Source organism: Opisthocomus hoazin, chromosome 4, assembly GCF_030867145.1.
Source record: "Opisthocomus hoazin isolate bOpiHoa1 chromosome 4, bOpiHoa1.hap1, whole genome shotgun sequence".
Lineage (NCBI taxonomy): Eukaryota > Metazoa > Chordata > Aves > Opisthocomiformes > Opisthocomidae > Opisthocomus > Opisthocomus hoazin.
In genome coordinates this window covers 19,521,085-19,536,480 of record NC_134417.1, presented here as the reverse complement: position 1 = coordinate 19,536,480, position 15,396 = coordinate 19,521,085, and the positions used below count along the sequence as shown (strand labels likewise).

Genomic DNA, 15,396 nt, shown 5'->3' with positions numbered 1-15,396 from the left:
CATGTGACGTGGTGTCAGATGTTTAGCACACACACCACACCATGCCCCCCCGATCTCCCAGAGAGTTGAGAATTGAATGTGCTCACTAGGTGCCATGTGTGCAGAAAGGTCCGAATCCCAAGTCAGGAGAGTTCTGTTTTGCTTCGTAGGTAGAGTGAAACTTGCAGTTAGTACATAGTGGTTCAGGAAGGAAAGAGAAGTAATTAGTCTTTGATTCAGGGAGAGTTAAGAGTTAACTGGCATTTCAGTAGAGCATGCAACTTTCTCAGAGGTTTGTTACATAAAGTGTTTTTGTGGTTTAACTGGAAAAAATATCTTTATTTCAATGCCGTTTTTCATTTAAAATTATTCATATTATCACTATGGTTATCAAAAACTTTTTAATGTATTCTAAAATAATGTTATCTAAAAGTCACTATTGAAGAAAAGTGCTAAATGAATTTAAAGTTTTCAAATGATTTAGAGACTTATTTTTAGTACCTGCACCCACTTAACACACTTTAACTGTTTGAAGTGGTCAGTCAAGTAAATTCTTGGCTCCTCTTAATCTGAAGTAATTGCTGTGTAAGTTAAACTAACCTGTGGAGCCTTTTCAGTTCCAGATAGAATTGGGTTAAGTATTTACTCTGTCTTTCCATACCTTTACCTTTGCCTTCAGGAGCATGCAGAGCCATCTGTGTTTCTGCAGTGTCAGTTCCTCCTGTCACGTCTTTGGTTTTCTCTCTCCCTTGTTTACTTCCACAGTCTGCTTTGCATCTCGCAGTATGCTGACTGCCTTACTTGGAGTGTGTTCTCTGTTCATCTGTCCTGTGTTGTGCAGACTGCTATTTAATAGACAGAGCTTGAAGAAACTCACTGGCCTTCATAATTGTCACTTTTTCTCCCTATATCTTCTTTTACATGAATTACTGCTCTCAGTCTTTATCTATCTTTTCTGGTTTTGTTTGGAAAATCTCTGAAGGCACAGAACTTCCTGAATTTTTGTCAGACTTCTTAATCCTTGATGCTGACTTTTATTAATTAATTATAGCAACACTCCCTAATTAGGAAGAACAGACATTATTTAGTTTTGCAAACTGTTGACTACTTTATGCTCCCATTCTTCAAAATGTTTTTCTACAGCAATATCTGGTGGAGCTGAAAGAGATGTTCCAGTTTTTATCTCTAATCTCCCTTGCTCAATATTCAAGTGTTGGTAAGAACCTTCCCAAAGTACAGTTTAGATACTGAGTTTGTTCTACAAATGAAAAACAGACTTCAAAGAAACTGTAATGTTGGGTTTCCGAGTTGGTTAAAATTATCAACCTAATAAAGAGAAATTTCAATCCTATTATATAGATGTTTGCCTGAAATCTGTGTTGAACACAATGCTTTGAAGAGGCATAAAAGAAGACAGTGCCACTGAAATCCACACAGACACTTGCTTGTCATGCAGTCTGGATCACCCATGTCACTGGGGTATGCCAACAGGCAGGAGCCCTCTTGTCACTCTGCCATCCTAGACCAATACAGAATTCTTGCAGATTCCTCTGACAGCATGGAATATCCGTTGTTTGCCTTCACCGTTTCCGGTTCCTTAGAAAAGCCTGTGAATGGTGCTGTTTAATGGAATGGGGAACATGTTAGATTTTTCAGTCGCAACTCTTTCAAGAGACCTGTTTGAAAACAGAATCACCACAACAGTTAATATTAATTGGCAGCCACCCTGGCAGGTTCAGTAGAAAGGGCAAAAATTAATGAACTTTAGAACTGAAACATCCAGTCATAACTTAAGGCAGTCTTTTTGCATCAGTCTGAAAGCACATTACTGGGGCAACCTGGAAATGCCTGCATTGTCACTGTGTGTTGTCTTTCTCATGTGTACATGGGACGTGATGTCCTCCAGCTCTTGTTGATTTTTGATTTTTCATACATACTGAAACATAACTAAGTTACCATGTTTCACCTGATCACTACAGTAATTTTCACATTTTCTTTTTTTCTCTTGTAGATTCTGAGATTTATTTCAGATTTTCTTGCTTTTCTGGTACTTTACAATTTTATCATACCTATTTCACTTTATGTGACTGTTGAGATGCAGAAATTTCTTGGATCTTTTTTTATTGGCTGGGATCTTGACCTCTATCATGAAGAAACAAAACAGAGAGCGCAAGTGAATACTTCAGACCTCAATGAGGAATTGGGACAGGTAGAGGAAAAAATAAGTTTGGTTTTTTTTTTCTTTTACCTTCTATTTTCTACTTATTTTTTAATATTAAAATTCATTACTGCAGACTTTTTATTGGTTACGCTTTGATTGCTGCTTAATTTGAAAATAAAGTATAAATATCTGACGGCAGAAATTAAAATTTTTACATGATCAAAAAAAAAGGGCGGAGTGTGTGAGCTGAGGTTGTTGGGTTTTGTTCCGTTTTTTTTTTTTTTCTTCTAACAAGTTTACCAAGTCTGTTTTTTGTTTTATTTTACAAAAGGTGGAGTATGTGTTTACAGACAAAACTGGTACATTAACTGAAAATGAGATGCAGTTTCGGGAGTGCTCCATTAACGGCATAAAGTACCAAGAGGTCAATGGTAAACTAACTCCAGAGGGGTTTTCTGAAGATTCTCCAGATGGAAACAGGCATAGTCTGGTAAGACTTCCCTCCTCCCCCCAGTAGAAGCCTAGACAGAAAGTGTTTTATTTCAGAGAATCATTCTTCTAGCAGTAGCATTTTTTTTTAAATCAAAATTTCTGAATAGTATGAAGCTATTAAGTGTTACTGGACAAATATTATTTATTGAACATGTTGAGATGTGATTTTTTTAATGTGGAATGCTTGGCAGATTTTTAATTAAGAACATATTGTTTAGTAAGTATGTTCAAAACTGGGTTGATATCTAAATGTTACAAATGATGTTTTTTCTTTCTTATAGATGAAAGAGGAAGAACTCTTCTTGAAAGCAGTTTGTCTTTGTCATACAGTGCAGATCAATGCAGATCAAACAGACGGTGCTGATGGTCCATGGCATGCCAATGGAATAGCACCCTCATTGGAGTACTATGCTTCTTCACCAGATGAGAAAGCTTTAGTTGAAGCTGCAAGCCGGTGAGTTGTACTGCCCAAACTATCTAACTATGAAATTGCCTGCTGGGGCGGGCAAATAGTGGTAAAAACAACCTTAAAAATTGCTCAGACAGGTTGTAAAACCCAGGGCCTGGCACTGTCAGTTTACTATGAAAACATACAAAAATAAAATACACAGAAACCTAGGCATGTTATAAAGTGATGATTTAAAATACTTATGGAAATCCTTGAGAAATTATAGAGGACAGAGTATATTACTATTAAAGTATTGTAGAAAGTGGGCATTCTCCATTTTCTGTAGACGTGAAGAACAGTCACAGGGTAGCAAGAGTCTCGTTTCTTCCCCGCACCCCAACAATCAATAGGCATTATGTCTAAAGTGGCGATTAAATGTATATTTTCTTTTCCTTTCAGGGTTGGAGTAGTATTTACTGGAACTAGTGGGGACAGTATGGAGGTAAAAAGTCTTGGAAAACCAGAAAGGTATTATTTTTTATTATTTGTTTCTTTTGAAGGACAGAGCGGTAGTGAAGATCAGTATAATTTTCTCCTCTTAGTCCTCTTTGCTCATAAGAAAACCTTGCCTTTCCACAGCATGCTTTTTTTTAATGCTTTTCCCTTGATGTCTTCAAGACAGCTTGCATTTTATTCCTTACCAATTGAAACCGAGACGCAAAAATTTTTTCTGAGTTACGCGGTGTAGGTGTGTATTATAACAGTTTGTATCCTTGCCCATTCCTCAAATATTGAGTTGGAAAACTGGATTGCATATTCATGTTTTACAGTTTATGCTTTAAGCTCTAGAAGTTCCCAGAATCAGTCTCATGTATGCGTAATCTAATTAAGTATTTTAAACTTTCCCCAGATAAGTAGAAACATTATTGATAATTGTATATCTGCAGTATGTCATAACACCTTTCATCCATGTGATCTGTGTCATTTGGCAGTACTTCAAATGTAAATGTCTAAAATTAATTTTCTGAGCTAGTGTTGTCATAACAGAAAATAGTCCAGTTATCGGGGAACATGAGCTCTTTTTTGACTGTGCAGGTTTTTTACAAGTGTTGGAAATAAAATGTAGTTTTCAAAGTTACACCTGAAGTAATGATAGAAGGGTAAAGGAATAGGCAGGAGCTGATGGTAATCTCCAGGTGTAAAGCTAGTGTTCAAGAAACTGTTTCTACTGGTAGAAGAACATATTATTCTTACAGAATGGAATTAAATGTATATGAAGTGATGAAAAGCAATCAATTGCACAAACACCGATAACAGTGATTGCTCAACAGTGATAGCATCACTTTTGGAGTTTCCATATCACAATGGCAGTTTGGGGAAAGCTCTGTGGGATAAGTGTATATTTATAAGTAATTGTCTTTAGAAATTTATTTCTAAAGGTGTTTTCTTCCCCTTCCCTCTTCTATTAAAACACAAAATACAGGTATAAATTGCTTCATGTTTTGGAGTTTGATCCAAATCGCAGACGAATGAGTGTCATTGTAGAGAGTCCCTCAGGTAAGTGATCCGAAGTTGCACAAGCTGCAGTTGAGAACTTTGTAAACAGTATGTATTCTTAATTTCTGTTTTATTTTACTTTTTAGGGGAAAAGCTTTTATTCACAAAGGGAGCAGAATCTTCCATTCTTCCTCGTAGTAAGAGTGGAGAAATAGACAAAACAAGGATACATGTGGATGAATTTGCTTTGGTAAGTGTGTATGTTTGCCCAGCTGATCGGAAGAGAATTCTTCCAGTACAAATTCTGTGACTTCAGGTGAACAAATTGCAGGTGACACCTTGTTAGATCAGAATCTTGTCTACTCTGAATGTAGTCTTTTTATTTTCTCACAGAAAGGACTAAGAACTTTGTGCGTAGCCTACAGAAGATTCACACCTGAGGAGTATCAAGAAGTTGGCAAACGCCTTCACGAGGCCAGGACTGCCTTACAACAACGGGAAGAAAGATTAGCAGATGCATTCAACTTCATAGAAAGGGATCTGGAATTACTTGGGGCTACAGGAGTAGAAGACAAGTATGCAATGGAGGTTCTTCTGACTGCACTCAAAAACATAGCGAGTTTAGGATTTATAACTGAAATATCATGTGTGCCATCCCACCACCACCAAACATTCTGTGCTATGCTTATTTAGTATGTTTAGCACTCTTTGGATTGAGGAGCGTTCAAACCACGTGTTGTACCAACTGGTTTTGGTTTAATAATGATGACATACAGTGTGCTTCATCAGAAGAGATTTAATGTATATGAAACAGAGTAATTGCCGTAAATATTTATGGTAATGGCTAATTCTTTGGGAAAACTTCTATACATAGCTACTTTACAAGGCATTCTGCTTGTGTAGTCTGTATTCTGTAAGTCAGAGGGTGTATTGTACACTGTACAGATGGAGCACTTAAAAGCTTTTCATTTACCACAGTAGACAGTAATTGTTTAGGACTGTTTCAAAGCTTCTCAGATGCAGCAGTGGTGCCTAATTTAAATTAAGATGTGCTTATTGCAAAGTTTTGATCACTTAGCAGGCTTGAAGTTCAGTTTTTGTTTCATTAAGGCCTTCGTTTTATTGCTGGTCACAGAATGTAATCTACCAGACTATGATTCTCTGAAAATACTGTAACATTGGAAATGGAGTCTTAAATCATTGTGACAGTGGGGTTACAGGAGTAACTTGGAGTTACAGTGTGAGCGCTTTTTTTTGTAAGGTGTTTGATTGGTTGTTTAAGATTTTTCTTGTTTCTAGACTGCAGGAGAAAGTCCAAGAAACTATAGAAGCACTCAGGTTGGCTGGTATCAAAGTGTGGGTACTCACTGGAGATAAGCACGAAACGGCTGTTAGTGTCAGTTTATCATGTGGACACTTTCACAGAACCATGAACATCCTTGAGCTTGTGCAGCACAAGTCAGACAGCACATGTGCCGAGCAACTGAGGCAGCTAGCCAAGAGGTAAAATATCTAAGATGTTAGTATCTCAGTGACAATCTTAGCTTGGTTTTCTTTTTATTTTCCAATTTTATGACAATCTTTTTGATGTATGTGCCAAACACGTGAAGTTGCCTTTTTAGAAATCTATTTATTAATTTAATAACAGACTTGAAGCAGTCTAACAGGCTAAATCTTTTGTGTATTGGATGGGCAACTGCATAGTTCGTAATAAAATTTAAATTACTCTGTCATACCACTACAAAGCCAACACTTTTGTCCCTGAATAGAATAAAGGAAGACCATGTTATCCAGCATGGACTGGTTGTGGATGGGACCAGCCTCTCTCTTGCACTCAGGGAACATGAAAAACTGTTCATGGAAGTTTGCAAAAACTGTTCTGCAGTGTTGTGCTGTCGCATGGCACCCCTTCAGAAAGCAAAGGTAAGTGAGAATATAAACAGGATCTTCTTGTAGGTATTTTTATCATGCTTTGAGGAGGCAAGGATTTCTGGAACTGCTTTGTTTGTTTGCCTGACCTTTTGTATTACTTGAATCCTTGTTAAATTCAGTTGATCTGCAGTAGTTTGCTCAGAAGTTTCTACGTGCATTTGTGAAAATTGGCAACTGGATAGAGGAAGGAGTCAAAACACGGTCACCGTGCCTGAAAAAGGCTAGTCTTTAGTCAGCCTCTGGAGTGTTCTCTAAGGCAGTAGCTGTCCTGGTCACCTGCATGCTTTTGCGTTGCCTGTTCCATCACTGCTCCAAACCAAAAAAGCTAAAGTGAAAATTTAGGAAGCTGTAGAGGAAAAAAAATGTGCTTCTCTAAAGATTTAAAAAATACCCAGGTTTGAGGAGGAAGTAGAAGAGAAGGGAAGCTGAGGCTTAGTCTCCAGGGGAGGTTTGCCTTAGTTCTGTCTTCTAAGCCCATTTTTCCTTCACGTGTACTTAATTTTATTCACATATAGTGAGTATATATATCTAATACAGATCAGATAAAATTCAACTTCAGATTTTGTGATTTTTTTTTTTTTTAACTCTAGAAAGCTAAGCTCTGAAGAGCTATATCATTTATTCTTCCTTTTTGAATTTTTTTGTCTTCATTTTATGCTTCTCTTCCTTTTTTTTTTTTTTTTTTGTTTGGCTGATATGCAATTGTGTATCTCTATTGGAGTATTTTTTAATTTATTATCCCTTTAACTTACCTGTATGTTTTAAAGGCTTTTTGCAAGTATTTTCAGTAACACTAAGCCTCTGAAAGGATACTGTTGCCCACACTGTTTTTACGCCTTGTAAAAAGAAAAGGAAAGAAGACATCTTTTTACTTCAATGCACTAGGAAACCCTTCTGTGAGGTACTGGATTTGCAGAAGAGAGTAGGCTGTTTTACTATTGCATGATTGACCTGCGTTGAGGTCACTCTTCCTGCTTCCAACATTTAGCCAGATTTTAATGCAGTCTTCAGAATCACTTCATTATAAAACTGTTCAGCTGTATATAAAACTTAGTATAATATTAGTTTCAGTAAAATGTTGTTTGTGACTACTATGAGAAAGAAAAACAATTTGTTGGATGGGTGCACTTTATGTACACTCTTCTAGCTGCAATTTTTGCTCTCCCCTCTCTTTAAGGCATAGTCATTTCCCTGTGTTCTGTCCTTGTTTATATTTTGTCATTTAACTTGATTTATAATGTGGTTTGTACTGCCAGATTTAGCAGATAGCGGCCAATAATGCTTTCCTTAATTCTTATCCTGTCCAGCAGATAATCTCCATTATTTCCTGTGCTTTGTCATGAACTGCAGTAAAACCTAATTTGGATGGCAGTGACTTTTAAATGCTGTAGTATATAAATTACTGAGACAAATGCCATACAGCATGGGAGGGAAGGATGGGTTAGGAAGTGTATGCCAATTTATTCTAGCCTTGTGTTTGGTTTTCCTCACTTTTTGTGAGATTTATTCCGAGTTTAAACTGGAACTCAGCTTAATACTTCCCGCATCTTTTTCTTTGATTTTAATGCTTGTTAATATATGGCTAGTGGTCTCACTACTTGCTTTTGTATATTTTATGGCTTGGAAACTTTTTAAAACATCTTTCATGTCAGTCATTCAGAGCTGCTGCTTATTGCTGTTGGTAAAATTTGCCAGAGGATTTGTCTTGACCTTTTTGCATAGATGTTTGTCTGTCTAAATGACCGCTGTCTTCCATGTCCCATGAGGACCGATCTGGGTGACATACTGCAGCCTCTTTGCCTCTTCAAGGCTGCTGACCAAGATTTAGTGCTAAATGTACTTGAAATAATTACCACTTAGGAATGGGAACCTTCAAACTTGAATATTAATACCTACAATAAGAGAATGTATTCCCACAACCTGGTGGCTTTCTCTGATCGGTGGACTGTGTTTAATCACTGTTGTGTTCCTCGTGTGAAGTGAGCTACCGCTCCTATACATCAATGCACTGACATGCCAGCTAGAACTCAGTTGTTTGAATAGAGTTGTTAGTGTCTGCTTACCTCATGCAGGTGTTGCTCTGTTGATATTTCCACTTCAGGTTTTCTAGAATTTCAGGGGGGAAAATGCAGTATTTTTTCATAGATAAATACTTTTTGTTTTCAGAAAGCCTTCTGGATCCGCATTCACACCTTTACCTCTGCAGCCTCTTTATGACTGAATTAGTAAAGCCTCCACCTTTAGCTAGAGCTCTCTAATGAATTACTCATTCTCCTTAACTAAAAACTTCATGTAACTCTCTCCTCTCTATTTGGAATACTGTTGACACACACATTAAAGATCTCTTACCTTTCTGCAAAGAGCAGAATATCACTGCTGCTCTTTGGAGAATTGTAGAGCCTTGTACGTAAGCAATTTTTTTATTTTTTCTGTCATATCTTCTTTCTTACTTTTCCAACTGAGAATGTCTGTTGGTGATAATGAATTTGCTTTAAAAGAAACTATTTTTCTTAACAATAGCACATATTGATCTCTGAGCTAGTACGTTGTTTTTTCAGATTCCTGTTGTAAACTGATTAGTTTATTAATTGAAAATGTGAAGAGTCTGGGCATGTCTAGCAGAGGGCATTAAATCTGGATTACTCCCTAAGTAAATTTTCAGTTCCAGCTTGACTGTTTTGTATAATACAGCACCAAATATAGAGTTGTAAAAGAAAATCTAAATAAGAACAGCAAAACGAACTCAAGGCTGGCATGATGTTTAAATAAGGCTTGTGCCCCAAAGCAAGCAACTTTTCTGAAGGAGCAATGAATTTGCACATGTGATAAGCCAAAGATGGTTTTACCCAATCATGCATATTCGTAAAACATATTAGTTATATTTACAGGTAGGTAACTACGATACTTGGGAATTAGTGGCATGGTTTGTAGATAGACTGTCTAATCTGAAAAATTTCTGCTTTTTTTTGCTAGGTAGTGCGACTGTTAAAAACATCTCCAGAGAAACCCATAACATTAGCGATCGGTGATGGTGCTAATGATGTGAGCATGATACAAGAAGCACATGTTGGCATAGGTAAATTTTCTTTTGTCAGAAGAGATAAAGGCAAATTAAATGCAAATTTAACAGAGGATTAGATAATGAATAGTGTTTATAAACAGATAAACTTACAGCATTTTTACACCTGTGAGTGACAGAGTGTTAATCCGAGTCATCTGTTACAGCAGAATTTTAGTGAAATCTAAAATGTAAGACTCTTTGCTTTCAGAAGTCTTAGCTTTTTTGTGTAGCTTACCAAAAAGATCCTGCTTAATGCTGCATGAAGAACAGCAAAGATTCTCTGTAACTAGAATCGTAGAATTACTCTGCTTCAGCTATTGGAAATGGATAACTCTAACTTCAGACATTGTCAGGTTCTAAGTTCCTGTATAAACTTGACCTTTAAACCTTTCCTTGTGCTAAACTGCCACTGGTTGCACCACGTCTGTATCACTGTAGAAATGCCATTTGTGTCTGGCTTGTCTTTGAGGACACAGCTTTCATTATATCTCTTGAGAGACTGTTATTGATTCTCAGCTAAGCTTAGTAGTTTTCTGGTTTTGTTGTTTTCTGTTATCTGGCCAGGGTCATCTTTAAACTTTTTTTTCTGCCGTGTTATATAACTGAGTACAAAACAAAACGTACATAGAACTGAATTGGTACCCATCACATAGTGTTCTGGTATTTCCTTTACTGACTTTGTTGGATGGTGTTTGTTGGAACAGTAAATGTTGAAGATTCTTACATAAGGTATTGGTACATCAGGAATCATGTATATCATGTGGTTGTGATTTTTAAAGCCATGGGTGTAGCCTGCTTGAGAAGGTTACAGGCCGATAGCAAATGATGCTTTGTTCTGCAGCTAGTTTGTCAACTAGCTGAAGCTTAGTAAAAATAAAATTATGCAAGTTTTTACTGTGATTTGTAGCATATTAAACATTACATGTGTGTTGGCCAGAACTAGCAAGTCTTTGCCATGGAGCGTGGAGTGACCTTTAGACCTTTTTTTTGTTCTTTTTTTTTAAAGCAGCCTGCACTTTTAAGTGCTTTTCAGGAGTCCTGGGCCACTTTTCTTCTGTAAAAGAGCATTTTCTGTTCTCTGTATATGCTTATCCTAATCTTAATAGTTTTTAGAAATGAAGTTGTGTTTGACTGTGACAAGTGACAAGCATTGTCAGCCCATCAGATTAAATAAACTGCTGTTGTAAGAACAGCTCTTGTTTTCTTCTGCTGTGGAGTACAAGTCATGTATTATTTCCAGAAAGTACTGTAAGAAAAACTTCCCTGAAGTAAAACTTACTGAGTAAATTGATAATTGATGATGGATTGACAATGCTTTGCTTGATTTGGGAATTTTGGTTGTATGAGTGTTGTTATTTCTGTGTCTTACCATAAATACTCTTTTCAGCATAGCGTACGGTAATAGTCTTTTTTTTAACTGAATCAGCATCAAGTGATCCTTTTCACTTAGTTGTAAGTGTCAGGAATACTGCCTTCTCTTGGGACAGAAAGTTGCTGAAGCCTTTATAATGTTGAAGTGCAGGAAAAAGGAACTGTAGCTGCAGATGTATGTTGCTGGGTTTTTTTAAACTTAGATTTTTACAATGTTTAACCTGCTTTCTGTTTTGTTTCCCAAATGCTACAGGAATCATGGGCAAGGAAGGAAGACAAGCTGTAAGAAACAGTGACTATGCAATAGCACGGTTTAAATTTCTCTCCAAGTTGCTTTTTGTTCATGGGCATTTTTACTATGTTAGAATAGCAACCCTTGTACAGTACTTTTTTTATAAGGTAAGTCTTCAAAGGATGCCAGTGAAGTTCACAGAAAAACGTGTAACTTTTTCCCACTAAGAGATTTATTTCAGCTCTAATATTTTTCTTGGGAACAACTTAAAAATCTCTGCTCAAACATGTTTTCTGGGCTTTTTTTTATATTTTACAATGAAATGCAGTAGTTTAACTGTGAAATTGGTTAGTGCTTTCACCTAGAAACAGGTTTTAAATACCATGATGAGTTTTCCTAGGCTGAGGGGCAGACGTGTTTGCTCTTTGAAAGCAGTGTTACTAGCTTGAAATTAAACACATTCAGTAGCAAGATGTAGAAGTATGACCTTTATTGTTTATCAATTTAATATGAACCAAATCCCTTCGTTTTTCTTAAAAGGAAAAAGGAGCACAGGAAGGAGTTGGGGGAGGGGAGGGCCCTCAGAAAGTGTGTGGGGAGGGAGCATGCTCCTTGTTGGCAGGCTCACCTTGGGAAAACTTGGCAGTCCCAGCCTTGACTTCAGACATTCTGAGGTGGAACGCTGCCAGGGAAGCAAGCACCAGAGCCTGAGTTGTCTCTGGGTACCTCTCAGGGAGCTGTGGGCAGGGTGAGCTTAAGCAGAATCCTAGAGGGAAGAGTGGGGGGACAGGCTGGGAGCTCGGTCCTGGCCTGGGGTGTTGGACATGCTGATAAAGTCTCTCTCTTTTTTTCTTTCTTTTCTTTTTTTTTTTTTTTTAACTTGATCATCAGTTTTGATTAGAAGTCAGAATCCATTATCTTACTTTAAATTGATTCTGACATTGGCCACCAAGCCACTTTTTATCTTCTATTGTTTGCTTTCAGCTAAAGATAACAGCATGTTGTTAGGTTTTGGTTTGTGTTTTGTCTACTCCCATGGAATGGGAGAAATGTGGAAACTATTTTGCAAAGAAATTCTTGAAAAGAAACTGAGGGGAAAATGGATGGATTTCTCCTCCTTAAATACTACTTGTACTCCCATAATGAGATGCGTTCATCAAGGACATTTGATTAAATTTATATTTTTCAGGTTTGTTGTCCCAAAGGACAAACAAAATATGCTCTCGAGCAAAGCATATTGTTCACTTTGCCAAGTAAAATGCTGAAATGCTTTATGCTCTCCCTGTGTGTTTTTACCAGCTTGTAAGAGTTAGCAATTTCTTTTAGGGTTGTGAGTTGTATACTGAAGACTAACTAGTTCCTTCACCCTTTTCTTTTTTTCAGAATGTGTGCTTTATTACACCACAATTTTTATATCAGTTCTTCTGTTTGTTTTCACAACAAGTAAGTGTTGGGTGCCATGCTAAAAGTGTATGAAACACTCAGGGTAAATAATTTGAAAAATGGGAAAGAGCTACACGGGAGCAGCATAGGTTTTACACTAAACAAATATCCAGGTTCATTTTCTATATTTGACAGCTTGATGTTACTAGATGGTTATATAAGTATAGCTTTTTTCTAATTAGTAAATACACATAATTAATGATTTGTTGCTGCTATTAGTGTGCTAATAAATTTTAATAAATATGAACAAGTTTTTTCTTTACAAGACTCAATATAATTTTTGTTTCTATTTTCAGACGCTCTATGACAGTGTATACCTGACTTTGTACAATATTTGTTTCACTTCCTTGCCTGTCCTCATATACAGTCTTTTTGAACAGCATGTGCATCCGCATGTACTACAGAGTAAACCTGTGCTCTATCGGTATGTATAGCTTGCCTATATGTGTCAGTGGCACATAATTTAGAGCAACAGTGGCATTGACAGAAGGCTGAACTTGCTGTTATGCATTCCTGCAGTATTTTTATATGTAATTTATGCAGTTTTTAGTAACTGTCTTGAGGCAGGAAGAACTGCAGCTACATGTTTTTCATCCCGAAAGTTAATTAACAGGACTATTTTAAGAAACGCAACTTTTTATGTCAGTCTTGCTAAGACTGGAAGAGAGTTGAGCCCTTGGTCAGCTTACATGATTGTCAGCCTTCTGCTCCGTTACTTGAAGGAGGTGAAAGTCACTCAGATACACAAAGGAAAAGCTAGGACACTGTGGTTAGGGGAATCGCCACAAAAATGCTTTACTAAGGTTGTAAGTGATTTCCTGTAGAAGTAGATGTCCTCCCAGTGGTAGCATGTTGCACTGCATACTGCTTTTTGGAGAAAAAAGGATATATTTTTGTAAATAAGAGATGTGTCTGAGATGATTCTCTTTCCTAACGTTTAAGCAGAACAAAGGGCAGGTATCAGGAGACCTGGCTTTTTCTTCCTCTTGCAATTCCACCTCCAGGGAGAAGAATTCTAGTTTGTGCTATTCTGAATTTGACACATTAGAGACCCTTGCCATTGGTGATCCGTGCATAAAGCAGTGGCAAATCATGAAAGCTCAGAATTCCTTTTTTACCCGTGATTTATGTATTTTTTTCATATGTCAGCATTTGTTAAGTGTATCTTCGTGCAGTTGACAGTTACGTTTGTTCAAAGCAGTAGCAGTCATGCAGTGTGAATGGCTGATTGATTATATAAAGGCAATATGAAATCCAAAATCTGTTTTATTTCCGCAGAGACATCAGTAAAAATGCCCATCTGGGGTTTAAACCATTTCTTTACTGGACCATCTTGGGCTTCTTTCATGCATTTGTTTTCTTCTATGGCTCATATCTTCTAATGGGAGAAGACACTTCGCTGCTGGGAAATGGCCAGGTACAATATCATAAGAATTATTCTACCACTGTATTTTTGGTGATAATATTTTTTTGAAAAATGCTCTTGTGTCAGAGAAATCTAAGTGGTTTTTATTTGTGTTTTTTGTTGGTTTTTTTTACTTTTGTGACCTACGTGATTAGCAAAGATGCTTGCTAATATTTATGTGTGCTCTCAAGAGTAGTATTTCTTAGTGTGGAAACTGTAAGACGTTTTCAGAAAGCATATGTCCATGAAGAAGATATCTTTCAAGCTAATAAATGTATTATGGTTGTCTTAAACTTTGTTTTCTTTTATATACTGTTTTTGTCAGTCATGTGTCAGAACTTCAGTAAGCGAGAGTTTAAATTCATTCATTCAAAACTCATTTTGAGTTGGACTTAGTTGCAGTGTCAAACAATGGCTTCTTTTTAGCATCTGGTATAAAATTAGGCTTAAATCTGATAGCTGCCAAAAGTCTTAAAACTTCTCCTGAAAATGTATTATTTTAATTACTCAATTTAAAAAAAAAATAAGTGGTGCAAGCTGCTTTTAAATTATACTTTTTATTCAATAAATGTTTTTAAGACAATGAGTTCATGAAATCATCACATACTTATTTGACTCTTTCTGTTTTAAAGATGTCAAAGTTAACAGTAAAAATCATACACAAAAATCTCTAAGGCTTGGATGAAACCATTACAAGTCCATTTCCTTGTTTTCCCTGGTTCTGAGTTAGTTAACCCAATGTGGAACAATTAGATACTGATTTTTCTTTCATAAAACTGTTAAGGGTAGGGATACAAAGATTACATATGCTTCTCTTATGATGCCATTCTTATTACTGACATGAAGCGCTTGCTGATTCTCGTGTAGTGCTTGGTAGAGTTGCAAGTTGTGGCACAAGGTCCAAAATGGCATCGTGCTGTATTCACAGTGATCGCCTGGCGATAGGGAGTGGGCATGAGCTAAAAAAATGCTTTCTGTGTAGTGATGTACAGACAATGGCCAGAATTGTCTTGAGTGGCTGAAATTGGAGAGCCTGTGAACTGGTTGGTAGCATCCCTGCAGAGAAAGGAGCAATAAAGGAGGAACGGCGCAGTTAGCTGGAGTACCTGTTTCATCATGAGATCTTTCATAAGGACGTTAAACTAGTTGTGCTTCAGACAGAAGTGTCTCTTACAAGCGAGGTGTGAGTGTTGTCCTCTGTCATTTGTTACAAGCTGTGTGACTTTGGAGTTCTTGTAACTGGTACAAGACCTCCAGTGCTCTTCTGATGAAGTAATTTGACACTATGAATCAGTGTGTTTCTGTGCACCTTAGTTGTCAAAGCCCCTCACTTCAAAAGTGCCTAGTAAATGTCCACAAGGCAGGAATGGGCTTTTTTTCTATTAAATTTAGTAACAAATGTTAAGTTTAGAGTATGTTCTGTAAATCTAGACCA

At 36.9% G+C, this 15,396-nt stretch overlaps 1 protein-coding gene across 10 annotated transcripts in view; it reads left to right on the top strand.

Moving 5' to 3' along the window:
* Window positions 1-15,396, top strand: part of ATP11B (ATPase phospholipid transporting 11B (putative)) — a 70,273-nt gene that overhangs the window by 30,622 nt on the left and 24,255 nt on the right. For all 10 annotated transcript variants that reach the window (XM_075418259.1, XM_075418258.1, XM_075418264.1 and 7 more), the window contains exons 12-25: window positions 1,991-2,188; window positions 2,472-2,630; window positions 2,914-3,086; window positions 3,480-3,548; window positions 4,504-4,577; window positions 4,664-4,767; window positions 4,911-5,092; window positions 5,817-6,020; window positions 6,287-6,440; window positions 9,423-9,525; window positions 11,135-11,280; window positions 12,497-12,556; window positions 12,853-12,980; window positions 13,835-13,973. In XM_075418259.1, the coding sequence (XP_075274374.1) occupies window positions 1,991-2,188; window positions 2,472-2,630; window positions 2,914-3,086; window positions 3,480-3,548; window positions 4,504-4,577; window positions 4,664-4,767; window positions 4,911-5,092; window positions 5,817-6,020; window positions 6,287-6,440; window positions 9,423-9,525; window positions 11,135-11,280; window positions 12,497-12,556; window positions 12,853-12,980; window positions 13,835-13,973 (1,893 nt within the window). The remainder of the gene's footprint in view (window positions 1-1,990; window positions 2,189-2,471; window positions 2,631-2,913; window positions 3,087-3,479; window positions 3,549-4,503; window positions 4,578-4,663; window positions 4,768-4,910; window positions 5,093-5,816; window positions 6,021-6,286; window positions 6,441-9,422; window positions 9,526-11,134; window positions 11,281-12,496; window positions 12,557-12,852; window positions 12,981-13,834; window positions 13,974-15,396) is intronic.